General features: G+C 34.9%; 1 protein-coding gene across 10 annotated transcripts in view; it reads right to left on the bottom strand.

Moving 5' to 3' along the window:
* The window catches only part of LOC148650471 (teneurin-2-like), a 413,744-nt gene that overhangs the window by 69,310 nt on the left and 317,234 nt on the right, over positions 1-27,200 (bottom strand). For 8 of the 10 annotated variants that reach the window (XM_088604296.1, XM_088604298.1, XM_088604303.1 and 5 more), the window contains 5 exons: positions 19,303-19,425; positions 12,865-13,070; positions 11,375-11,570; positions 6,936-7,037; positions 6,259-6,291 (listed from right to left, as the gene is read on the bottom strand). In XM_088604296.1, the coding sequence (XP_088460422.1) occupies positions 6,259-6,291; positions 6,936-7,037; positions 11,375-11,570; positions 12,865-13,070; positions 19,303-19,425 (660 nt within the window). The remainder of the gene's footprint in view (positions 1-6,258; positions 6,292-6,935; positions 7,038-11,374; positions 11,571-12,864; positions 13,071-19,302; positions 19,426-27,200) is intronic. The other 2 variants (XM_088604299.1, XM_088604302.1) reach the window with 1 other exon arrangement.

The following is a 27,200-nucleotide window of genomic DNA, read 5'->3' as shown; positions in this document are numbered from 1 at the left end:
GATCCTGCTTATGTTTACAGGAGAGGTAGAAGTAGAGCCAAGCAGATAAATAGATTATCTGTCTATCCTTTGAGATTGCATACAATCTACAAGACAAACATTAATGGCTTAAAAATAGTGGAGGGACTCATACCTGAGATCTGGTATTTTGACATTTATTTAATATTTTTGAGCAAAGCATTCCTAATGTGTTTCCAAAGTAATAATCACCTCATGATTTTAATGTACCAGTCAGAATTCTGTCACAATCTGAACTGCCTGAAAGGGGACCTAGAAATTAAAAAAAAAGGTTGCCAAATGCATATTGTGAAGGTAGCTATACTTAAAATAATGTACTATTCTTCAAACTAACTATTTGTATGCAATCCCAGAAAAACATTCAATGCTGTATACCTTCTTGTCTGGGCTCCTGGCTGTTTTTTTAGGCTTATCAATTAATTTTATAATTTGGTATGTTCAGGTGTTATATCAGGATATTCTGTATTTAACAGTAGAAAGAATTCATGCAAACATAGCAATTGCTGGTATCATTCAATCTGGACAATCACTAGGAGTAACAAAAATCACTCTCTATCCCTTACTATCAGTTTAATTTTACTATTTGACTACCTACTGTATGTATACTTCTTACATAACGAACACTGTAATAAGATTTCTAAGTTTTCAAAAAACAAAAAGTCAGAGCAAAAAAGTACATTGCTAAAAGATCACTGGGGTTACATCAATCACAAAAAACTAGGTCAGCAAGTGTTAGGAGTAGCTCTGATGGAACGATATCTTGTACAAGCTGGCCTGTCATCGGTGTTCAGAGGTGTGAAGACTACTGATGTTGTGCTTTAAGGAGGAGAGAGAGACAAGGGAGAGATATTTCTAGATGCTGTCTTTAAAGGTAGCCTTCTAGAGGTTTAATTAATCTAGGGTGTATTTAATTACATTAGAAAAAAAGATCCAACACACGCTGAGCTGTGTTAAACACCCTGACACCTCCCTCCTCGGAGATCGATGGAATTAAAAGTATACAGATGCTTTAATTAAAACTAGGAAAGTTACCGCACATCACAAGAGGGGGGGGATCAAGTCTTTGATTAATGAAAATAATTTAAATTACCTGAAGCAATGTGGCCTTTCTGTAATTTGCAGCGATATGATGTTTTAACTATCAAAGGTCAAGTTACTACTTAGCTTAAGAGCTTGTTTTCTAATTCTAGTTAGCTAGAAGCTGGTCTATAGCAGTAGAATATTGAACATAGTCAGAATAAATATATTCTTTATTCAAGGTGCCTTGGGGGTTGAAACAATTAATCTTAATTAACTGTTCTTAAGGCTAACTAGTACATAGTGTTTGATACATCTCTACCAATAATGTAAAATACTAGTCATACTTTGTATTTCAGTGGGGAAAATTTGTCAATAATAGCTTCTTTCAGGTTTAATCAAATACCAAGTTTTAAAACCCGAAATCACTAAGTTAAAAAACAAAAAAGAAGACATCCTAAAGTAATTCACTTCTTTAAATGTTAGTTCTTGAATTTATCTTACAAACGTCATGAGGTCATTTTTACCGCCTGTACCCAAAGAGGGAAAAAGCACCTTTCGTTTTTGTCACTCACTATTTCTGTCTTCTCTTGTAACAATCATTCATTTGATCGTTTTCCAAAGTGAACATGAGCCCTTCTCAATTACGGCTGACCTAATCCCGCCAGCTCAAACATAAAACAAAATTGCTGCGATGTCAGTTAAAAAATGTAATTAAATGTAATTTAACAGCAGGATAACCCAACAATTAATCACCCAGCTCCCTGATGAACAATAGAAGATATTGGCTCCCTGACCTCCTATATATCATTACATGAACAGTTCATGGCCTTAGGCATTATTTTGCACTGTCAGTCAAATCACTCTCAAAGTAATTAGTTTCTATTCCATAACAGAAGGAAAGCAATTATTTGTAGAGAGATATACCATTTTGGTATTTTGCCCCTTAATATTTTCACAGGTATGTTCCTACTCCATAGTGGCAAAATTCTCTCCAGTATCAATTACTCATCAATGCAAATAAAGACAGAGAATGGTAATGAATAGTCATACATTACTTGTGAATCATAATAATAACCACATGTTCAGTTTCTTATGCCTTTATTTATACCATATCTAATAGGCCCCAGTAATAAACAACATTATCTACCTTTGCTGTATTAATTATGTACCATGATTGTTCCAAAAAGAAAAAAGGCAATTCTTGACATGTCAATATGCATTTCTGTATCTGAATACAATAAAAAGCTAGGCTTTTTATTATTAACTTTGTTTTTGTTTGTGCTTGAGATTAAAACAAGACAGCATATTGTTGACTCTCACCATAGTTAATGTCATATTAATAAACTTCTGTGGATGCTTTCACTATTTAAAAAAACCCCTATTCATCACATTTGTGACATTCATGGCACTGTAAAAAGAGCTACAACAACATGAGAGCCTGCCACTAGGTCCAAACAGCCTTTATTTCCTGAACTTAAATGAACAAAGTAATTTTGATACTGGACTGCAATATAAAACGAGTTATTTTTTCAATAATTATACAAAGTGGCAAAAAATGAAATTTGGTGCCTAATATTGCTCCAGTAATTATTGTTACTATAGCCTGTTATAGCTCACACTTCACATACTCAGACATCCAATTTATAGTGATGACTAAATTACTTACTAAATGTTCAGGTCCACCACAATGGTACTGACAGGATAAACACAAGTCTGGAAGTTGGAAAACACTGTCAATTTACACCTACATTTCCAACTGGTGTCAAACATTTGGTGGCAACACATTGCTCTTAATAATAATTTTATTTTTGGTACCTATTTTCCCTCTCCGTCATCAAGCTACTGTTCATGAAATGAGTGATGACAGCATGTCAGTGTTCAAGAATACTCAAAATATCTTGCTATCGGAAATTATTGATGTTAAAATTGGTGTTTTTTCAGATTCATTTTGTTTTTAGAATACTAAATGCATCTTGAGGTTAAATTTTGTCAGCTGAAACCTCACTGGAGTGTCCCCCTGCTTCCTTCCTACATGATTTTATAACGAAAGTGATAACACTCTCACCCTCAAGTAATATGAAGCTGCCATTATTTTTAAAGGTAATTCTCAGGATGCCCCGATCTAAATGTAGCCCAGAGGGTCTCCCTTGTGCTCTGAAAGAAAAATGTTGATATAATTCATTTGAGGGCAATTTTGTTAGAGTGTAAGTTGATCTAGTAGGCTTCCTTGTCGATTTCCCTTTTCTGTCTCTGTGATGTTCAGGAATATTTTTCCTGACAGGTAACATAAGGCACTGTCAAAAACAGGCCATATTTTTGTATCAGGCTCACATAAAAGAAGAGTAAATGAAACCCTCTGACTGAATTTAGTATCTTACTTTGTGAGTGGAAAGAGTGTCACGTGTTTTTAATGACAATTACAAAGATGAAACAGACGTTTATCTTCAATTTCAATTTGCTGAAACAGATACTTTAATTCTTTGTGGACTATTACAAGGGATCACTCATTATACTGTGTCAGAAATCTTTTTTTTTATTCCAACAAACCTTCTCCTTCTCCTTCTGTTTACAGCAGGCAGAGATGAATGAAGGATAAAACAAAAGCATAATGCAGCACTACATCAAAAGAGTCTTAGATTGACTTGGCGGGCTGATATTCTGTCACTCCCAGTGTCTGAGATCTCCTCAGTCATGGTGAGTCATCCAGTCAAGAATTTCACTCCACTCAGTAATATCTAGCGTCACATCTGAGCTTCAGTTTCCTCTGAAACAGTGGAAATGACAAGCACAAGCTTTTACAAACACATTGCAGAGCTAGTAGAGACATCTGCCATGGCACTCCAACAGCACCAGCACAGTTCCTGTGAGCTAATCCTTTGATCTCCTAAACACCATAGAGTAAGAGGGGGCACACTGAAGCACATAAACATGCTGATTAGAGTTTCCACACTTTTTAAGTAAGCCAGAGCTTTCTCAGCTCTCTACGTGCCAAAAAGGTGCAAATTACCCATTCTCGTCCAATAACAATTAAAAGTCAGTCAGCAGATGTGGTTGTAGTCTAATTAAAGCCTTGAAAGGCCTGCCAGTATTTAGATGCTGATTAATTTATTTCCTCATTTATTTTTTTATTAAATGTTTATTTCAAAACACATAATCCATTAAAGTATACACACACAAAGGCTTTAAGTGGTATAAGCCTATATCAAGTGCTTCACTAAACCTTTGATCTCAATGACACTTAGAGCTTTGAATGCATGGCTGATGCTTCTGTAACCTTCAACAGGGCACATTGAGTCCTGTATTATGAGCATTGACGCTTTTCCACATAAATGAGAAAACACCAGCTGAGGCTATCAGAGTAAGTCAATGATATTTCATATTATACATCAGCTTTCTGCACACCGAGTTAACTGAAAACAAGCACTGTACAGAACTAGTACAAAAGTGTTAATTGATTAATTTAATTTAAGCTCTATTATTAGAGCCAGCAGCCATATCACCCTGCAACTCACAACTAGCAACCCACTGAAGCTAAGCAGGTGTGAGCCTGGTCAGTACCTGGATGGGAGACCTCCTGGGAAAAACTAAGGTTGCTGCTGGAAGAGGTGTTAGTGGGGCCAGCAGGGGGCGCTCACCCTGTGGTCCATGTGGGTCCTAATGCCCCAGTATAGTGATGGGGACACTATACTGTAAACAGGCGCCGTCCTTCGGATGAGACGTAAAACCGAGGTCCTGACTCTCTGTGGTCACTAAAAATCCCAGGGCTCTTCTCGAAAAGAGTAGGGGTGTACCCCGGTGTCCTGGCCAAATTTCCAATTGGCCCTTACTAATCATGGCCTCCTAATAATCCCCCTCTATGAATTGGCTACATTACTCTGCTCTCCTCCCCACTGATAGCTGATGTGTGGTGAGCGTTCTGGCGCACTATGGCTGCCGTCGCATCATCCAGGTGGATGCTGCACATTAGTGGTGGTGGAGGGGAGTCCCCATTACCTGTAAAGCGCTTTGAGTGGAGTGTCCAGAAAAGCGCTATATAAGTGTAAGCAATTATTATTATTATTATTAATTATTACCCCCTGAGGGAAATTTGTTTTGTGGCAACAAAAAAGACAAAAAAAAAAGATCAGAAATGCAGATTAAAGGTTATCGACTGAGTTAGGAAAGTTTCTACAAAACTGTTATTCCAATCACCATTACATAATATAAAAAGGAGACCTGGTGCAATTATATTGCACTTCCAAAATGCAACAGCTAACACAAATAAAATTAAATATAAGAATTACTGTACGTACCAACAACAAGCCTAAAGTAAGGGAAACTGAGCATTGATATAATGTTCACAAACAATATCTCCAGCAGAAAACACTGCACTGCTTCCTTTAGCCAAAGTTCATTTGTTCGATTACATGATAGGATAACTACAAGACTATTTTTGACATTCCTTACACTAAAATGAGAACAGCAAATATGTTCAGTGACGTTCCCACCCATAGCAACAAAAATGTTAAAGGGATGATTCTAACATTACTGAAGCTATATATTTTCAACAAGATACACTGCAAAAAGTTTAATTTAAATTCAAGCACTTCCTTTCTTTTTTAAAATGTTATAAAAGTACTTAAGCTTTTTTTCGTCGTTTCAGAAAAAGCAGTGCTTGTTAACAGAGAGAGAGAGGATGAAGGTTCAGCTGAAGATTGCAATGGACAGAGCAGGATAGCTAATGTACGTTCCAGTAGTATGGGTGTAGGGGGGCTGTTTGAGCTGTCTTTCACAAAGCTCATCAAAATGAAATGCAGAGTACAATAAACTGCAAAGGACGGCAGAAGTAGAATGCTCAAAAGGGTAGTCACAACAAATGTTCAGTAGGAATTGAGATGTGGAGACATCCTGGGCAAAAGCTTCTCCTATGGGAATTTCTGCCTTTTTGCATCACATACTTGCCTCCCAAGATTTGTTCTGTGCAAGCAATAAAATTCAACAAGTTAGGCTAAGTACACATGTGCAGATTTACCTCTTTGGACCTTAAGACAAACTCTGTTACTGGATATTTGCAGTTCAAATGTTTGAGTAGTTCTTTTTGAAAATTAGACATTGCCAGAATCTCCTAAGGTCAGCTTATCGGCTTTAGCCACAGAATCTGTAAGAGCCTGAGGAAGAATTACAGCACAGCACAAAAAAAAAATGTGCGGAAAACAGAACAAAACAAAAGGAAGAACATACCGTTGTATTTGTATTTTAAAAAATGATGTCGTCCTGGGTGTAGGAAGCCACATAAAGGAAAATGAAAAAAAAAGTAAAAAATAAAACTCCACACAAAAGTAGAAAATAGATATTTAAGTTAACAAATTCACCACCAAGAAATCAAACATTAATTTGAATCAAATAAAAAATAAAATACTGCACACATTTTAAGGAAACCTTTGTAATCCTTAGGGAGGGAAAAAAAGCCACCCACTATATTTTTTAATATCTTCTGTAATGATTTTCTATTAGTACTGTAGTCCTTCAATTTATTCAATTTGCTATCCTAGTTTTCTGAAAATTCCTTCTTACATGTAAATTAATTGGGTTTTTTTTTCTTTCAATTTGTCAGGGATTAGGATGTCAGTACAAGTAATACAAATCTGGTAAAAACTCAGATTAGGGGTTGTAAAATATATTAAGACACTACAAAATGGATTATGTAAAGTAAGCATTAGTAGAGTGTCATAAAGTCGGTAGTAGCTCACCTCTCCTCATGGTTAACTGCATGTTCATAACAAATGCATAGATAAACACACTGGTCATGTTTTATTCAGTGTTAGTAGCTTGTTTTATCAAGTGTCATTTGCCACCCTTGAACTAAACTGTTACCAATAATTACAGGTGTGATGGAAAACTTGCAGGTGAAACCATACCTTTTGAGCAGTCAGTCCCATGAAATCCTGGGAAACAGTGACAGACCCCAGAAACACATTCCCCATTGCCATGACAATTCCTGGGACACTCCTGCACAGAGTCTTCAAAACAAGAGAAACAAATTACAGCAGGGACAAGTACAATAATGCCTACTTAAATTAAACCAGTCCTCAATAATAATTGTATTGCATATGGGCAACAAAATAGACGTGATTAAGTGAACCAAGGAACTTATAAAATATGCTTCTGAAGATGTACTACAGCTAGTTTCAATATAGTTTCTGCAGCTGACACAGTACCTAACAGACTTCTGCGTTACAACCATGAGCATACTGCCATTGCAGAATAGCTATTTCACTAATTCACAGAGCTATATTTCACAAGTAAAATATATACAGTATCAGTGGTGCTTTTCTCAGAGTAGTCTTTATATAATGGTAATGGGTTACCTGGCTAGTCAGAAAAAAAGGGAGTGACATTTCTGTTTCTGCTTTTAAAGACTGCTTTTCTGACCTCCATCACCACTCCACATCACAAAACAGTTAATTCTGGTGAGCCGCTATTTAGATATTATGCTGATTTTTAATACCAGACTACAGTACATCAGGCCCATTTTGTTCTTTTCTTTCAGTTGAGCTGAAAGATCCATTATAATGCTACTTAAAATTATTTTCTAAGTTTGAAACACCATCTAAATAAACTTGTTGCCATCCTCATTTCAACTAACGGGATTGTCACATAGCAGATTATATTATTATCATTATTATTATTATTATTATTATTTATTTTTTAGTGAGTCTAGAGGAGAGGTTGCCTTTTCAGGCGGCAACTAAGAGACAAAGTGAGCGAAGACAGAGGAGAAATGGTAGAGGACAGGAGTGTGAGTAAGTTGGAGGAGAATGTGACGTGACAGTGTGTCAGAAAAGGCTGCCGTTCAGTACAGTCTCCACCTTGCCATCTGTAGTGCTGCTAATTACATGTTCTGTGTCTGATTACCTCAAATCATCCTCCCCAGCATCAATGCAAACAGCCCCCAATTCATCACACTATTGAGTGCCCACATCACACCCCTACATACAGTACCAAATATTACAAGTCGGTTCTTCACCTCACTTTAACTTTATTATTATTTCAAACTAGCAATTGTGAATTTAATTAGATTATCTGAGCTTTAGTGAGGGAGAGGGTAGGATGACTAAATGAGAATGTGAAACTGCTGACAAAAAGAATCAATGAAGTGTGACTGCAAATGTCAAAATCATAAACCAAGGTATACATTTTTTTAGAAACATCGAGATGAATTTATTCATGTTATCATTTAATTAATCATTCTATCATTAAAGAAAGCAAAAAAAACATGCTGTTCTCTTTTTGACTAATATGGTAGTAACAGCTTTAATGTGAAATACAAAACATATCTCATTCTGCAGAACAAATAAAAGTGACAAGACCCTTTTTAACTTTTAAAATATCTGGAACCTTTAATTGATTTTTTTGTAAAGACAAATCTAAACAAAAGCCTTGAAATGCACTATTGAAGAAGTAATGACATGATTATTAACATTACAGTAATAACTCACCTCTATTTACACCCAATTAAGAACCTCATCATTTTTGTGTCAGCTTTCTTTCTATTATTTCTGTCAGTTTAACAAAGGCTGTCATCACCCTATTATTATTGTTGTATTAAAATTAATGACTTTGTGACATTTAATTAGATAAGAGAAGTATTACAACTTTAAAAGTAGGCCATTTGACAATTAATCTGCATAAGGTTAGATGGAAAGGTTATGGATATACCAGAATATAATTTGGTACGCTTAAGCACAAATAGGGAATATGCAAGCAGAAAGGACTCATAAATTGGATAACTCTCAAGACAATAAATTTATTATCCATGTTGTTGCTAACAGTATTTTGAGCCTTGGTGTGATGGATTTATGGTCTGTAAGGTCTCAAATCCCATAACTCAGCCATTATGCCACCTCTAAGTCTAATTTTATAAGATCCCAGAAGCACAGCAAGGCCTTGTTCATACAAGACAAAGGAAAACTGGGTTGTTTCTGGAAGTTGGCTTGGTGGATAAGGAAAGTAGAAGTTTTCCCTCAAAGATATTAAAGAATCCAAGGCTCATTTTTTCAAGAGTATCATTTTAGCCCTGGTATTATGGATAAATCAAGTAAAAACTGATCAAATCTGGCAATTCTAGTGTCCATTTATGTCAATCAAAATTAAAAGTCTTTTCTACCAAACTGTTCCTGGAATAGTGGCACATTGGCATAAAATTGCTAACTACTCACCCCTGAGGTACAATAGTTGAATCTAAGTATATGACTCAGTAGTTTAGCTGAAACTACATTGTAAAATACTTTAGGATCCTGATTATGATTACAGATGGTATGAAAGTGTAAGTTGGTTGATAAGTTCATTATCATTAGAATTAATTAGATATTAATTAATAATATTAAACCCATGAACTGCTCAATAACTTAGACAATCTGTAAAGAACATTGAAATGTACAGTAGCAGAGAAAAACTTCTATATTAAGTTTACTATTTGTATTGCTATATTTAAAGGATTTTCAACTTGGTGCATTGTGAAGACTGTTTTTAGACAATCTGCAATCAGGAAAGACTTAAGCAATTTTCTCTCTTCTGGTGAATTACATGCCTACACTGAACATCCCATTGATAGACTAGTGATCTCAAGCAACCATCACAAATGGCAAACGGTACTGCACTGCAAGATATTCCATTGCCTTTTTGTATTTTTTTTTTTAATTTAAAGCTCTGTAACAACAAGTTATATTTAAATTACCCTTAACCTGTTGACTGATGACAAAATGAAAGTCTCTCCACCTATGGTAGGTGTTGTTTTGAAAAGACAAATTACTAAACCATCACTGGATATACAGACTTTATGTATGCATATATTGCTATTTATGATATAAAATAATATGAATATGAATAATATGACACAGGCATACATGTAAATGGAACAAGCATAAGTGAAACTACTATGCTCATCTACACTTTATGGAATAGCTCTTGCAAACTTAAATGTTGTAAAAGATTATGCTCTGCTGCGCAGCGCTGAGCTGGTTACACAGACATGCCAAAGTGCAGAAAGTATTAGGGCTGTCAACTGCTCATTCAATTTGACAACTGAGCACCAACGCTTAAAGAAAAAAAATCACAAAATGTGTGGAGAGGGAAAGGATTAAACCATGTTTTTTCCCTTTTTTAACCTTAGACCCTGTCTTTGAGATCTTTGTTTTTAATCTGCATGATTGATTTTGTGTCTGCTATTTTTTTGTTCTTTTATACCAAAAGCAATAACTTTAATCTCTCTACAAGCTTCCTAGAAGAGAAAAACAAATCTGAGATTTGAACTGAAGATTACAGATTCAAAGTTGTGTAAAAACAGAACAGCTTTTTTTAAGCCCACAATTCAGAATCCTGGGATGACATGTTTACTTAAATTAGCATGCAGAGTTTTACATGGGTACTGTAAATAACTCACTGGTAATCAAATCCATTTATGAAGAAAATGAACAGTGACTAATATAGGTATTTTTGCCACATTATTATCATTGTTGTTTTCAAAATAAGTGTTTTTTTCTTAATAATGGGTACCATCTTAGCAGAATCAATCCTATGTGGTAACTTAATTATCACAATATCTATCCTTTTTCTTTAAACTACAATGCTTTTGTCCTTGACTGTTATTTTTAACCCTAAGTAAATAAAATCAGGCTTAAAGTTGAAATGATTTACTTTGGAAAATAACAGCTTCATTTCCTTTTTCTTTCTCCTTGATTAATCTCAGGTTGCTGTTTGTAAGGATTAGCTAATTTTACCATTCGAAAAGACAATGTCAACAGTTGAGTACAGATAAAAGTATTAAAAAGAGCCTTATTTTGTTCCTGTTGTTACAGGAAAAAATACTACAATCAATCATCATTATGTCTTTTTGCCCTTACGTGATGATTCACCCTTTGCAAATAACAAAAACTTTATACATTTCTGTATCACCCATAAATACAGGTATTTATTACAGGTAATTGAACATTTTCCAACCTATAACCCACTTTCTAAGATGAAAATGGACAGGTATGAAAAATGGTACTGTATATCTCATAGTTCTAATATGCGTTGGTTACAGTAGGTGATATACCAACAGAAACATTTCTGCTTTTATACAGGTGGCCTCACTTCTGTGCATGAGAGATGTTAAACTGCATGCATATGAGCTTTGAATTATATTAAATTACTCGATAATACAGCAACAATGGTGAAACAGCAATTCTTCTTGAGGTCAGTTTTTATAATGCTTTTTTGGCTTCAGTCTCCTTGCAGAAAAACACTAAAGAAATTGCCTGTTGCTTTTAAAGTGTGACCAATATACCTACAGTACAGGGAGTAGCAGAGACCTTACCTAGGATAGCAGTGCTAAAGGAGACTGATTCCTTGTCTTTGCCATCATTGTAGAAGGCCAGGTGCCAGGTGCCAGGGTCCAGGTACTGCACAAACACAGCCTCGTTGAGAACTACTGTCTGGATGCTGCGACGCTCTCGAGGGGACTCCACAACGCTCCACTTCTCCTTCCCATCCAGGCGTTCCATGTAGTCATACTGCCCACACAATCGACAAACCGGGAGCCATTACTCTGCAATTATCTGACCCTAAGCCACATACAAGTCACAGAGTGAAACGCCAATTCACACTAGATAATTCGATGCCTTTACACCATTAATTTAGCGGGGTTCTGTTTCATGTTTTTGGAAAATTTTCCCACGCTGCTTTGTGAGAGTGATATCAGAAGGATAGACAAAGACAACTCAGTTTAATCTCATCTAGTGATTCCTTTTGCAATGGGGAAAAAGAAGACTGAACTTTCCACAGAAGTAAATGGCTTTCACCAATTTTAATAATGGATTGATAATTCAATATTTATCTACACTGGAATCAAAAAGAAAAAAAAATATTTTTTAAACAATAGTTTTTGGGAGATGCTTTCAGAGTGTAAGAGAAAAGTTAGACAAGCTGCAAAGTAGAATTCTTCAATGTTCAAGATTGAAGGCTGAATAGAACCATAAGGACCATGAAGTGCAAGCTGGCCTTTATTTTAGTCTAAATATTTGAACATGACCTCAAAGTACAGTACTTCCTCTGCATTCTGTGAACTGATTTTTTTCTCTTTGAATCTGCCTTTGACCAATACCTTAAAAACAAACTTTCCCTGTGCTCTTGTTTCAGGCATGAAACAAAGCTTAGATGTACAGTTCAACCATATATAACATCACAAATTCACAACAGAAAATCTTCACCATTTTTTGCAGTAGCTCTGGTCTTTGTTCTAGTGTAGCCCTTTACTCTGCTTTGACTTGACAAGCACAGTTCTAGCTGGTCTGCTTGGCTGTACACTTAGTCAACTCCACTTGGTTCAAAAAACAGCTGCCAGCAGCTTTATAGGTACAAAGTGTCTCGATACCATCATTCCACTCATCCAGCAGGGGACCTTGACTTCAAGGTCTCCTTGGCAATCTTAGAAGTTCACCAGACTCTCAAGCTGCACTCAAGCTAAAAAAGACAACTCGATCCCCAGCTGTTTGCTACAGATACAGTGATTGGAAAAAGACAGGGAAGCAAAGAGAGATTTCTGTTTGTCTTAGACATTATTATGGTGTTGCACCATTAGAAATGGGCATTAAAAGCCAACTTTTACTGAAGGTGTGTTAACTTTCTTTTATATGTAACTTACTGTAGCTAGCCTGACACATGCAGTAGAGTATATAGCTTGAAGAGTTATAACTATATAATAATTGTATCTTAATATCCACAACTATCCTGTTAAGTAACTGTAGATTAAGTATAGGAGCAATTACTATACAGTAGCTGCAGCATGTTAATCGGGTTTTATTTAACCTGGGCATGTGAGGGTGGCAATCCTTTGCGGATGTAGACTCCAAAAAGAGCGTCTTTTCCCAGGGAGATGTTGAATTTAAGGAACTGAGGTTGGTCCAGGTGCAGCAGTGACCTCCAAAAGACTCCTGGAGGAACTTCCTGGGTCACTCGACGCCCCACTTCCAGATTGCCTGTGTCAATACTGCTGTTGCGAACAGTCCAGGGACCTGAAAGCCAAGGAGTACAAAGTCACCTAATAACCCGGATAAATCAAAGACAACAATACTGATTTTCACATGAAGAGCATAGCAGGAAAAATGTGAAATGCTGGATCTGCAGAATGCATTCAGTTTTCATTACACAGATCTGAAACACTATCACAAAGCCCACAAACCATGGAATCATAAAATATTAGAAAACTGAAAAGCAGAAGTTTCAGTGTTCTCTGCTTTAGAGCACTAAAGGATGTCAGAGTTCCAAGACAGGTTTAACCAGAATTATATGCAACAAAAATGAGTAAATTACGCTTTTGTTCCATTTTCAGCTTCATTTTACACACTTGCTTTTCTACTAAAGTAAAAATAGTTATTTCACAATACACCTTTCAAATTATACTTCAAAATGCTGTACATCGAAAACAAGCTACAGACACGGTAAAATTGCAGCCTACATAATGTTCATAACATGAAAAATAAATCTTAGAAAACGCTATTTTCAAGAGGTTTCAAATGAGGATTTAAAAGAAATAAAGGAAACACAGTGATACATTTGGAAGGAAATAGAGTTCCAAAGTTTAGGGGTGCCAAAAAACAGAATGAACTGCCTCCTATGCAGTCCTATGTCTTCTCATAGGATAGCACAGAATATCAGAATCAGTGGATTAAAGGTTACAAACAAATACAGGTTCAGACAGACAGATACATTCAAAATAAAAATAATTTAAATTTTAATTGGAAGCCTTGTAAAGATGATAAAACAGGAGTAATACAGAGACTTGAAGGAGACTAAAGAGTTAAATTTTGTACGTACTGCAACTTGTTTTCCAGTAGTTATTCTTATTCACCAAATGCAAACGTTATTACAACAAGCAGGAGATGAGACAAGAGACAGAGACTCAATCTGTTTATACACATTTCTTGCACTATAACAATTTGTACCTACTAACCTTTTCTTGTTTAGAACTGTCAACCTGGGTATGTGTATAATTATACTGTACTGTAATTGACATTTTTTTTATTTCAGATTATAAAAATGATTTATATTGGGTAAGATTAATATGGTAAGCAATGTTAATGAAAAAAGACAACCATTGAACCCAAGGTAAATCTTGGTCTTTGTAATTGTTGAAAAAAGATACCTGTATTTAAAACACGTACTGTATGCATGCTAAACCTAACTTCACAAGCACTGCCATACCAAACACCTTCTGGCATTCTCAAAGTTTTCTCAAAGGTTTTTAAAAACATTGTAGCTGAACAATTCTTGACTCGGTTGTAGGACCACTAGATTTGTCTGCAAGCCTAAACATTGATCAGAAATGTCTTTGCTAAAGAAAACGCTCTCACAGGATAAAAGTAGTGTAGCTTTAGTCGGTTTAAATAAGATTTGTCTCTTGAAAATATTGGCTTTTAATATCCACACCAGATATGACTCTTATGTGAACAACAGAAATAAACAATATACAATACTACAATATTGTGTTGTTCTTGAGGAAAGAAGATGGGAGTCTGTCATGAATCAGTAATGGACCCTCTGATCTTCACTCTCTTATGTTAATGACCTGCCAGAGGTGTGTCCAAGGCTAAAACATCTGATATTGTTTCACAAATAAGTTGGCGTTATTATTGTTAGTGCTCTCATTAAATCGCCAAATACAAATTACAAGGAAACGAATGAACAAAAAATCCCTGAAATCCTTCAAACCCTAATACTGCACTGGAGTCAAAACCCTTTGCTTTACATAGATACTTATTTAAAAAAACAATATATTTAAGCAAACTGAAAAAAAGAAAACAAAACTGCACAGTGTCAGATTCGTACAATGACTACGTGTAAGAATTTTTAATTCATCTATACAAATAAGAATGACCAATAATAAGCAAAGTAGCTAACAAAAAAAAGCTTACAGTCCCTTGAGGGATAACATTACAAAGCATGTGTATCCTTAAGCTGCTAATGCCATTCTTGACTTGTATTATGCAGAGACTACAGAATTATCACTATTGAACAGTAATTGTTTAGGACTGTGGAAAGCATACAATACAATAATGCAGGCTGCCTGAACTGCCGCCCTCCCCAATTCCCATAAGCACTAAACTCTGCTGATATGGTGGATTACAAACAAAAGAAAGAGACAAATACTCCACAGAGATCTCTTTGTAGAGGCTCCATGAGGTAAAACTTCTGACTGCAATTCTCCTGTTTGTTTTTCCGCAACATTAATCACCGGGTCTGTTGTTGCAGAGCTGAGGTATGATGAAGAATGAAGTGTCTATCTTCCTCTAATATATAAAGAACATAAAAGGAATCAAAATATTAATTAGAGCTGGCTGTTTTAATTTTGTTTCTAGACCGAAAATGATTGTGCCTTGTCAAAAATTAAAATATTAGAGACATGTTTTTTGAACCTCTAATTTTTAGAAAATAATAATGTAATTCTTGAATTAGGGGCATGTGATGGCAAACTAATATTAACCCTTTACACATTAGTATCTTATTTATGTTATAGCATATTATTCACAATGCATTATATTTTTCTCCAGTGTCAAGCCTATTCAATTTAAATGTTTTTCAATTTGTACTTTTTTTTCTGTTGGTGAGAGTAATTTTTTAAATGATTAAAACCAATTATTGTCAACTTATATATAGAGAAAGCTGAATATCAATTAATGGTTCACAATGGGGTATAAAAGTCAAACCTAATCACTAATTCTAATTTAAAAATAAATTAATAAACACATTTGTAAGCAATGCATCTCAGCATCACCCCAGGGCTAATCAAAGCTAAGCTTTAAAAAGTATAATCTTTTATTAAATTAATTTAGACTACTGCTGATAGCATCAGCTAATTGAATTAAAGCAGAAGATGGGAATTACAAAAGAGGTAATTTCTACAATTAGAATTAAAAGAAAAATTGCACCAGTATCTTTGTGGAGAGTTAATAACAAAGGAAACACATCAGCACTTGCCTATTTTGCAAAAAAGCAGAAATGCTCTCCATTCTGGAATTGTTGGGATGTCATCTTGTTCACCTTACTCACCAATCAAAACCAAACCTCAACATTTTAAAATCTTAAATATTTTAGACATCTTAAAATAGGGAATCTAACCCTATTCCCAAGTAATAATCTGCTGCTCCTTTTCAACTCAAACACAGATTAATCAGCTCAAAAAGACATGCTCTCGAAACTTGCACAACTTGCAAGTTCAGCAAAGTGTCATGCCAGGATCTCAGTGGAGTTTCTAACTGAAGAGAAACAGCCTGTCTAGTTAAAACAAACAGCAGAGGGAAAACCTGAATTTAGGACTACTGTCTCTTAACAATAGTTCAGTTTGTAAAATAATATATGTGCTCCTAAAACCAGGGGCTTATTCCATTCATCCAGAAATGCTCTAAATTTAAATTCATACACAAAATGGAATTGAAATTACCATTCACCATGAACATTAATGTGCATTTTTTCATGGGCTGTGAGACACATTTTAATTTTACAACTGAGCTCAAATTGACCACCCCCCCTCAAAATTCAGAAATTAATTTTAATTGAGCAGAGACAGGATGTTTTGTCCATTCGGTTGAACTGTATCCATAGAAGAATAACTCCATGTATGATTCTAATGTAATTTCTGCCACTATTATCAAGCTAATAAAAAATAGATGCATGTTTTAGTACTCCCCAGCATTCCACATGCGACTGAAGACAATAAAAAGTTTCATTTTTTCTTTGTTTTCCCATTAACAACCCTAATGGGCCAAACCTAGCTGGGGACTATGCAGCCTTGATTAAGAAACAGTGAGGAAACAACTGAAGGTTTCTGGATATGAAATTAATAACGTCTGAAACAGCAGCTGTGCAAAATCCCACAGCTCGACAGCTGTGTCTCCTGGTAAAGAATATGTATGATCAGTTTCTATTGATTACAGGGGATTTAGACCAGCAATTAAAAAATAATGTCTAGAACTTCGCATATATATATTTTTTGCAAAGAAATATACTGTTCATTATTGTCAACATTTAAAATGTTTATTCAACGATTCATACTAAATCAACTGCACCTAAATTTTTAATTTAATATACCAAACCCCTTTATCTCCAATGCAAAATTAAAGATTTTCAAAATGACAACTCTTAAAGATTACTGTGCCCTGCCTATCCATCTGGTTGAAACCAATACAGGCATTTTTTCACAGGTGGGTCAATCTTATTCAAATTAGAAGTGGCATATGAGCCATCTAACTACCAGATTAGTAAAGTATCAAACCTTGAAATTTTAGACACTTCTGTGCCACAGTCAATTGTATCCAGAACAGTTTCACATCTATTTTTTAGATTTATTCTTTTTTTTCCACAGCATTTAAGTGTTGTTACATGAAGAACATAATGCATTTCGAAAAGTACTAGTAATGCCAATATTAAAAGCTCCTGAAACACTTTTTCATGGCATTTATATTTTTAATTAAGATATTTTATTTGTATTGTATTTCCAGTATATACATTTTAGTACAGCAATACTTTTACAACATATATTTTAATACGGTCCATTATAGATGTACATTTAGAAAGGTGTTTCAGGTAACGTTCTGTCCACTTTTCTCAGAAATTGAAGTTGGAACACATCAAGAATTGCTGGTGACAGATTATGCATTCAGAAACTGCTCTAGCTATTTTGGTATTAACTAAATACTGATGAGATTTCAGATATGCAATAAATATCTGACCAGCTCAATTTTTTTTGAAACGCTCTAATGAAAAATATTAATCAACAGTGATTTTTAAATTGAGGTTGTGGCACAGATTATATACAGCATAGTTTTGGGAACTGACAGGTGAGCAAACCCACAATATTGTATGAAAGTATCAGTTTAAACCTGTGGAGAAACTAGATTTTTCTCTCAGACATCAGATCTCCAGGGCTTTCAGAAATGTGTTGCGACGTTCATTTTTCTGCCAGAAGTGTCTGCGGGATGTTATTGGAATAGGTGTCCGCTCACAAAAACAACAACAAAAAATAAAATCTACCAAAATAAAATCTTGGCTCTGTATTTTGTGAAAGTGTGAACACTATGGAAGTCTATTAAATGAAGAAGTGGTTGTGTTCGCCGGCATTTTAAAATGCACAGGAGGAGCAACACAAAGCTCACCCTTGGAAGACCTTGCAAATGAGAACACCTCAGGATCAGGTTTTATTTCTCCTGGGCTACTGTAGAAAAATGATGCAGGTACAGTTTTTGTGCCTACAGTTCAGACTGCCACTACCTGTCACACAAGGTTTGTGCTGTTGGGGTGTTTTCTCCATATGGCAGCAGACTTCTTATTATTTACACAAGCTGTATAAAGATGTAAGGAGTGCTAATCCACACAAATTCTCATTAATCAATACAGTTCAATTTTACAGCAACAGTGTTTTAGAATAAATATAAGAAGACCCACATCCAAATAATACAAGATTTATTGACCTTCAGATACACAATTTGAATATGTTGCTTCCATCTCATTTAGTTCTTAACTGAACATTTTTACTGTTGAATAAGAGAAAACTTTGAGGGCCCTGATTCAAGTATTCACAATCCTTGTGGGTATTGACAAAGTTAAGCTGTAGATATCTTCAGAATCCACAGAGAAACATGAACTAGAAGGCAGAAATGGGAACCGGGCAGAAGTGTGTGTAAAACGAAGAATAAGAGGCACTTCTCTGCACAAAGAGAATGTGGAAGTATGGAACAACCCAACTGTTGAAGCAAGTATCATGGCTTTTTAATAAATGAGTGGATAAAATTGAATGATGGGCTGACTAGTCTCTTCTCATTTGTAACCTCTCTTCTGGAACTATGGGTACAATTACCTTAGTAAGCCATCATGGCGGAAATCCACTGAAGCAATGAACCCTTTGACGCTTCGAGCATACAAAGCCTCTTAATCTAATGTGGCATTAAAATTGTGCTGATTTCAGGATAAAAAACACAAACAAACGCTGAGCGGTACAAAAAGAAGGAGCAGTGCTGGAAAGCAACAATGGGATATCTGAAGCATACCTCAGAGCTTTCCTTCCTAAAATCTGAATGCCTGAAACACAACCCTAGATGGAAACGTTCAAGGTGATCAAGGCATGGAGCTGAGGATGACTGGGGAAAAACACAGTACAGTGCTGTGCCTCAATGTAGTTGCAAGAATGAAAATGACCAAAGGGGCAGAGAAGGATGCAAAAACACTGCAGGATCTGAGCCTCATCATCATTACCTCTGCCTCCAGATGGCACTGTTGCTACATCACTGTTGCCTGGTAACCCTGTGCTCAATCCGTTGTTGATCACATGACCATCAGCCGGCTGCAGCTGCCAGTTCAGTCCTAGCAGGTTCATGGCTTAAGAGAAAATAAAAACACACAACAATTACTACTGTACTTTCAAATCGGAATCTGTCAGCACAGAGCAGAACACCAGACACTGTTTATCCAATTATGCCACCTCCACAGGGACTCATTGCTATTCCAGATATTTTATTATATCTTCTTCAAGTACTTCAATTTAATAAGGCAAAAGAAAATGTGTATCAATTAGTAGGCACAACTGTCTGAAACATTAATGCCCAGGAATCCATTGGTATTTAGTAAGGCATTTCAATGGTTGGGCATTGAAAAAGTACTTCTTTAAAAAAAATATTCTAACAACAAATCACCAGACCTCAAGAGATTATTAGAAATTACCAAAAGTTATCCCAAGCACACAACAAAATAATGAAATGTTTCTGCTTCTTCCCATAGCAGAGAAATAAATGGCAAGAGAAGAAATTGTTTTAATACATTTATATATATAATACTCTGAATTATGTAGAGAAAGGAATTACAGGTAAAACCCAAACTAAAAGATTCCAATCTGAAACAAATTCATTCTCTTTCAGAAACAAAATTCATGTAAGACATAAACTGCAGTGTAGTCAACATTATGTGAGCTGTAGTCCATACAATGTTTCATTTCACTTAAAAAAATATAAATATAAATTAGCTTAATATCTTTAAAAAGTCCTATCCAATATCTTTAAAATGAAATCAAAGGGACAAAATGTTCATAATATCCACCTGTACTTCATAAACATATACTTGCCCCCATCACTATTCTACAAAATAAAGTACACAGCACAAATCAAAGTTTTAAGACTTAGCTTTCATTGAACAATGAACAATAATGTAGAATTTACTTTACAACAATGTTCTTTAAAAAACATGTAAAATGTTTTCTCTGAAAACACGGTTAACTCATTCCACTTTAGGCTGACTGGATATTTTCTGCAAATATTGTGCATTTTTTCTGAGCATGTGGAGATAAAATGCACTTTGTTGACAGAAAAACACCCACAAAAAGGTAAAAAAACGTTTTAATTTAATCTTCCATCTTGAAGAATTTGCAGCTGCAGGACTGGTAACAGAGTGTTTTATGAAAATACAGAAAACACTAGCATTCTTCTTACTGAAATCTGTTTCATAACTGAAATCTGTTTCAGTAAGTGACAGAAAAAAAAGTTTATACATTTGCACTGCAGAGCCTCCTGTCTTGGGTTAATCTCACTCCTGTTTTTTGAGTGACTTTAATTCTTTACTACTATTTATGGGACTGAAGATCTTGATTTAGAATACTGGATTACTGTATTTCATCACAAATATATGTCAAACCAAAGTCGGTAACAAGACTTCACTTATTTTGCTCAGTTGTGGTAAACGTTTTGATAATTTTCACATGCTCATTTTTTATGTATACTGTATATTTCACTGTATTTCCTGCATCTTTTGTTTGGGCAGGATTTCTAATTTATGTTACCAATTTAACTATTTAGGTAGATAACATACTTGAAAAAATAATGTGATTGCATTGTTTGTGATTTATACTTGCGTTCTGTACTAGAGCTCCTTATCTTCTCAGCTTTTCTAGTCAGCTTCCAGAATTTGGCTACAACAATTGTGTAATTGATAATCAGCAGGATCAACATAGCAATTAATGTACAGGAATTGAAAAAATTGGAAGGTCCACAAGTTGAGAAGCCCCGTTCTATATATTTATCATTGTCCACACAGGTCTATTTTTGGTATATGTGTACCTTCTATATATTCAAGTGTAGCTTACAGTAGCTGGTTTTGTAGAATTCAAGAGATTATACAGCTGGTTCGAAGGCTCCTGTACCAAAGACAGTAGCGTAGGCTATGTGTGTTTTGGTATTGATCCCCTACAGTATGTATCATCTTCCAGTTTAAGAAATCAGAACTTGTTTCCACATTTACTTTATATAGAATACTAGATTTGGGTATTATATAACATTTTCAATCTTTGTATTTTTAATCCTTTTTAGATATGTAGTCATGTAATACTACTGTATAGTACAGTATGTACTGTAATACTAGTTATACAATTACCACTAACCTATAGAAGGACAGCAGTGGTACGTTATGCTTTCCACTCTACCACTCTAGTCTTTTTCAAAGACTAAAACAGGCAAAATCTTGTCCTCAAGATGCAGCCTCTGAGGAAACCAGTAACTTGTACTGTATGTGGTATTCTGTATAGTTCCCATCAGATGTCCATAGGGACTTGTGGATGCTAGGCTTAAGTGCTCTTGACGACACCAGCCTGATAGCATCAGACAAGGGCAGATGACTCACTTGCAGTGAAGACTCGGAGCTCCTCCTCATACATTCCGAGATCTCTAAAAGTATCAACTACTGTATGTAAATATTCAATACAAATAGTTTGTCCCCCCCAGAAAAAACTTTTTTTCTTTTACAAACAGATATAACAATATACTTTGGATTCAGATACATGGAGGAAAAAGGTCCTTGTATAGATGGTTACCAAGGAAACTAGGTGGCTATTTCCTGTGAGTTTTATAAAATATTCAGTTGGAAAAAAGAGGTTATTCATTTGGCTTAGTCAGAAACAGGAAGTGTGCTGTACAAAAGGATATTTTATTAAATTCAGAACAACTGAAGATGCAGAAGGAAGTTTGTAATGCTCAGGTTTCATTCTAATTACTTTTATTTATGGAAACAGCAATAGTTATTGAGTGAAGCTTTTCATGGGGTCAGGTTATTCAAAGGTGTTTCGCAGTTTACAAACCACCAAACAGATAACACATTGGTAAAAATGGACTTCTTTTAATCTAAATCTCTAATACACTTGAAAAAACAATACTACCAATACTTGATATAAACTATATTTGTTAGTATTTCTTCTTATTGCTTTTATTTTTATTCCAGCAAACATTTTCAAACATGTTTTTATTTTTTTGTGTTTCTGCACATTTAATAAATATATGCATTAACTTACCAAAAACTGCAATCAAAACTACAACAAAAATGAGAAAGGAGTAAATCAGATGAAGAAAAGTGTTATGTGGATCTAAGTGAATAATACTTTTCAATTGGACTTACAGTATGTAGTTCACTTGCATATGTAAAGAACTTCATAAATGCTGATGGAAATATATGTTTGTATCTGTTGCTGTGCTCAGCATATATAAAGTAAGATCACAGCTCAATCCCTACTGCATTTCCATCGCAGCATGTCTATATAAAAATGTCCATGAAGCAGTAATCGTAAAGTAACATTAAATTTGCTGTTAAGAATTTGCAGTTCATTTTAGTACTTTTACTAGTATTTTCTTCATTATAAGCACATCATTTAATTTCACTAAAATAGAAGTGATTAAGGTTGCTACATGACATTGAAGCTCAGCCTGAATACAGACAAATATCACAACTGTATACTTAGGGATGAGCTTTGCTAATTTGTAATGAACTCTGCAGCAATTGAATGATACATTTTGTCAAATCTATTGCTTGGCTCTGAGGCCCTTAGCTATTTTAGCTAATAGCTATTAGCTATTTTACTATATTCTGACAATGCTTCCACCCAAGAGCCTCACAAGAGAATTCATTTCTAAACATGGGATCCTGAAATACAATACCAGCAGCTATTCTGTTACATTTCTTCAATCAGCCTTCAGAAAGGTTCCAGATGATACTTTTTTGCTGAAATGATTAAAATTGCAAATAATGTCATAAACATATGCAATACCAAGAAATAAGCCAACAGTATGCAAAAGGATAAGTTACTGTACACAAAATGAAGTAAAATATGCACATGAAATAAACTCCTCCTTTAATGAGTTTTCATAGACTTTTCACCTTCACACAGCTACCTTATCATTCCGAAATCTCACTCCAGAAAATCAATTTTCTTTCTTGTCAAATTCTATCTCTCATCACCAAGCATCATTGAAATGCTGAAGAAAACAATTAAAAGAAGAAATGAATGAATTAAAAGAAGTCAAAAGCAGCATGTCCTTTTTTTTGCTGGGAGATGATCTTTAGTGATACAACTTAAAAGGTCAAAACTTTCTTCAGGATGTTTTAAGTTGTTGGAATGGTTTAAAAGCAGCCAAATACCCTATTAGTTTTGCGATATAATATTTTTCAAACAAGACATTTTAATGGCACTAATGCAGTTCTCTGTTCAATAAAGAAATAGCAAATGAAAGGGCTATTCTTTGGTAGTGTATTTAAAGTATGTCAGGTTTGTCAGCTTTTTCATTTGACGATACAAAATGCATACAAAGAGTTGAACTGGGCATTTCTATGGCAGTCTTAGTGATTCCATGTCCTTAGTGAAGACGTACAGTGTACTAGCTTGCACAGGCTTCCTGATTGACTGGTGTGAGAATGTAGGTGCGTGCCTAATTCTCATTGGCTGGCAATCAGTCACACTGCTGCTAGGGGATAGAGAGGCGGGATAGCCACTATCCTTTAAATAGCCGACAGCACAGCCTCAAGGGAGGTACTGCTAAAAGACAGAGACAGAGAAAAAGAGATTTTTCAGTTTGAGCTTTCACCCCACCTGTGTTCCAGCACTTTAGTATTTGTTTCATGTAATTAAGAAAGCACTGCGACTTTCTAAGACTCACGCCCTTTCTTTCGTCTTGGGATTGCTTTTGCTTTCATCAAAGAGCATGTTCACATGCCTACATGTACTGTACATTCTCCACCACTTGTGACAGGCTTCACCACATCTGAGTCTCATCAATGGATGGATGTCCCATTGTCAGTCATCAACCTAACTCCCTAGAGGTTTCACTGGAACTCTTTTTAAAGTCTAGAGGCAGCCCCATGAGGATCTAATTGACTGATTGCTCAACCTATGAGAACATTGCATGTAACTAAATTCTCATACTGTTCAATCAGCCATACAAGCAGCCTAAGGAAGGAAAGTTGTGTCAGACCCTATAATGTTACAATTTCAGTTCCCCTAGCAAATTATATTTTCTTCTGTACCTAACTGGGGCTTGTAAGACAATTACAAAAGCTACAAAAATTGCACAGTTAAGCAACAACAGTAAGTAATGTGCAAAAAAGCCAAATGATAGCACTTCTATAGAAGCAGCAAATAAGCAGGACTCAGTTTACTTCTAACTTTCACTTAACTGAGCTACAGGTCACTCTCTTCCTTGAAAAACCACAAGAAACAACACTATTGTGATTGATGATAATATGCACATCAAAATAAGTTCTTGAGTCAACATATTTGATTACAGTTCAGAACAAAATGGCTAAAGAAATGTTCTTTTCCTTAACTAATATAAACTGAAGTTCAGAGTGTACTATATATTTGTGAAACCCCAAATGCTAGACGAACTTAATTATGGCGTGAGTAGAAACACATCAGAGATTTAAATGCCATTCCCCCCAGTCACTTAAAAACTGATTAGGTCAAAGAGGTGCTAATGCAATGCGGTCACTGCTTGTAAGGAATTGAAGGAAATACCTAGTGGAAACTTTAAGTTCTTTGCCTGACCTTGTCTAGGCGAGTGCTGCTTAGACAGCAAGTGAGACATTTAATTTGAAATGAAATAGGAACAGAATTTCTCATAAATAATTGAGATGTAGAAACATTACAGTTTTATAATAATACAGTATTTTCCAACTTTTTTTTCTTGAAAGCTGTCTATAACTTCAATAGTTAGAAGAGAAATCCTAGCTCATTAACTGCCCCTGCAGTTTAATTTCTTACCCTCTACCACCTGTGGTGTTTACATAGTCAGTGGGCATTTAAGATTGATGTTTCCTGGTTAGGGCGTGTGCAATTATCACCTCTTCTTAATTGAATCCTGGAGAAATTGGGAGGTGTACGACAGTGCTTTATGAAAATTATTAAACTAATTATCATTTACCAAAGAGCTACTGCAAATGCTTGCTACAAAGTAAAGGTTTTGTCATGCTATGATGATTGTTTACATGTGTCCATTATTGTACTGTATATGGTAACATGTCATATTCTTTTTTTCCCTAAAAAGCAATAAACAAATTGAACACAAAAGGGTTTACAAGTAAAAGTTATCAATAGAGACTGGATAAGTAGAAAGAAAATTGAAAGATGGAGGATACTAAAGTGGAACAGATTAAAACAAATGGTAGAAGTTCAGTTGAAAGCTCCACTTAACGTGTTAAGCCTTGTAAACTGAAATTTAGAAATCATTGAATAATTCTAGAAAAAAGTAATTATTATGCATACATTAAATGGTACAAAGTGAAGCTGGATAATTGGATTAATAACTTAGTTTTTAACATTATATTTATAACTATTAAACCTATATGCTGACAGAATTCATAAACGAGTCACAGTCTGCAACCAAAACACTTAAATATTATGCTTTAATTAGTAGACCATGTTTAATGTACTGTACAATGAAGATTCAGTATCAGTGAACCTATGTAACATATATACTGTATTTTTTCAATCAGTAAGTTAATTGGTAGATAGAGTAGATGTCTCAGTAATGAAATAATTGCATTATCCCATGCTTCATGGAATATAATTAGGGAAGCTTTGTAAAATGTATTAAAATTGTTATCTTGCAGTGTTTCACCCTTAAAAAATTTGACTAGCAAAACTGTTTCAAATTAAGTTATATAAACTGCTGAAAGTAAAAAGGCAACAAAACTAAAAAATACTTAGAAGTGTGAACAAAACACTCTTGAGTATGCTTTGTAATTACACTAATCATGTCTGTACTGTACTGTATATCCAGACTACTGAAAATCACTGTTTAACCCTGTGAGAGTAAATCGTTTTATAACCGACAACATTTAATATTAATATCATTAAATTAACTTCTGGAAATGGTTCAATTTTATTCTTTACATACAGTTTAAACAAAATAATGAGTACAGAACTCATTGGGAGAAAAGATGTATAAAGCAGATGTATAAAGACCAGTGGCCATAATGCTCATGTGAACCCACTGGTTTTAATCTTAACAATTCCCTTTAAAATTAGTCTTTGAAAACATAACAGGGTAGAGTTTTGTGACAAGTTATAATTTTGTCTCTTGCATATGTGGTATACATTTGGATATTATATGCACATTTATATATATTTAAGGGCATAACCTCATGTAGGAAATACTGAAAAAACAAACAGAATATACAAACATGTGATGGTGTCTCATCTTTGGATACCTTTTTTTACAGTAGAAGTCAAAAGCAAGCAGCGAAAAAAAACTTTTTCTTTTTTTCCTGTAATTTTGCATATTCACAAGTATACAACAGAATCTGAGTATTTTGGGAATGCTGCAGCCTGCTGTTAGGAACATATTCAGCTGTTGGTATGATTCCCCTTAGGTATACAAAGTGTTTTGAGAGTGGAAAACCTGCAGCAGACTTCTGTTTGCATGTGAGTGTGAGCATGCACATCATCAATGGTTGTAATCACTCTATTACACAGCAATTTCCTTTTAAAAGTTAAAGATTACCTTGGACTGTTGAGATTAATTAATAAAACTCTACCAACACTAATGGGAAGGGTTATGTTTCAAAGTATTCAATTTCAGAAGGTGTAAACATTAATACGTATACTTGATTCCAGTTCTTGCACACATTTATTATACTTTGTAATATTTACTGTACTTTTTCTTGCATATCTATGCTTCCACGTTTTCCAAAACATATTTACCAATTAATTTCCTTCTAATGCATTTCCTTTTCTGCTACAAAAAATATTTTATCTGTGGGTCTTTTTTTAATTCTTTATTGACTTGGTGTTTTTGTTTAGGATTTTCTGTGCTTGGAAATATATAAAATATTATAAAACATGGGGA

Source organism: Lepisosteus platostomus, chromosome 13 (assembly GCF_059453375.1).
Source record: "Lepisosteus platostomus isolate fLepPlt1 chromosome 13, fLepPlt1.hap1, whole genome shotgun sequence".
NCBI lineage: Eukaryota > Metazoa > Chordata > Actinopteri > Semionotiformes > Lepisosteidae > Lepisosteus > Lepisosteus platostomus.
Note: the sequence above shows the minus strand (reverse complement) of the source record. Positions and strands in the feature narration are given on the sequence as shown.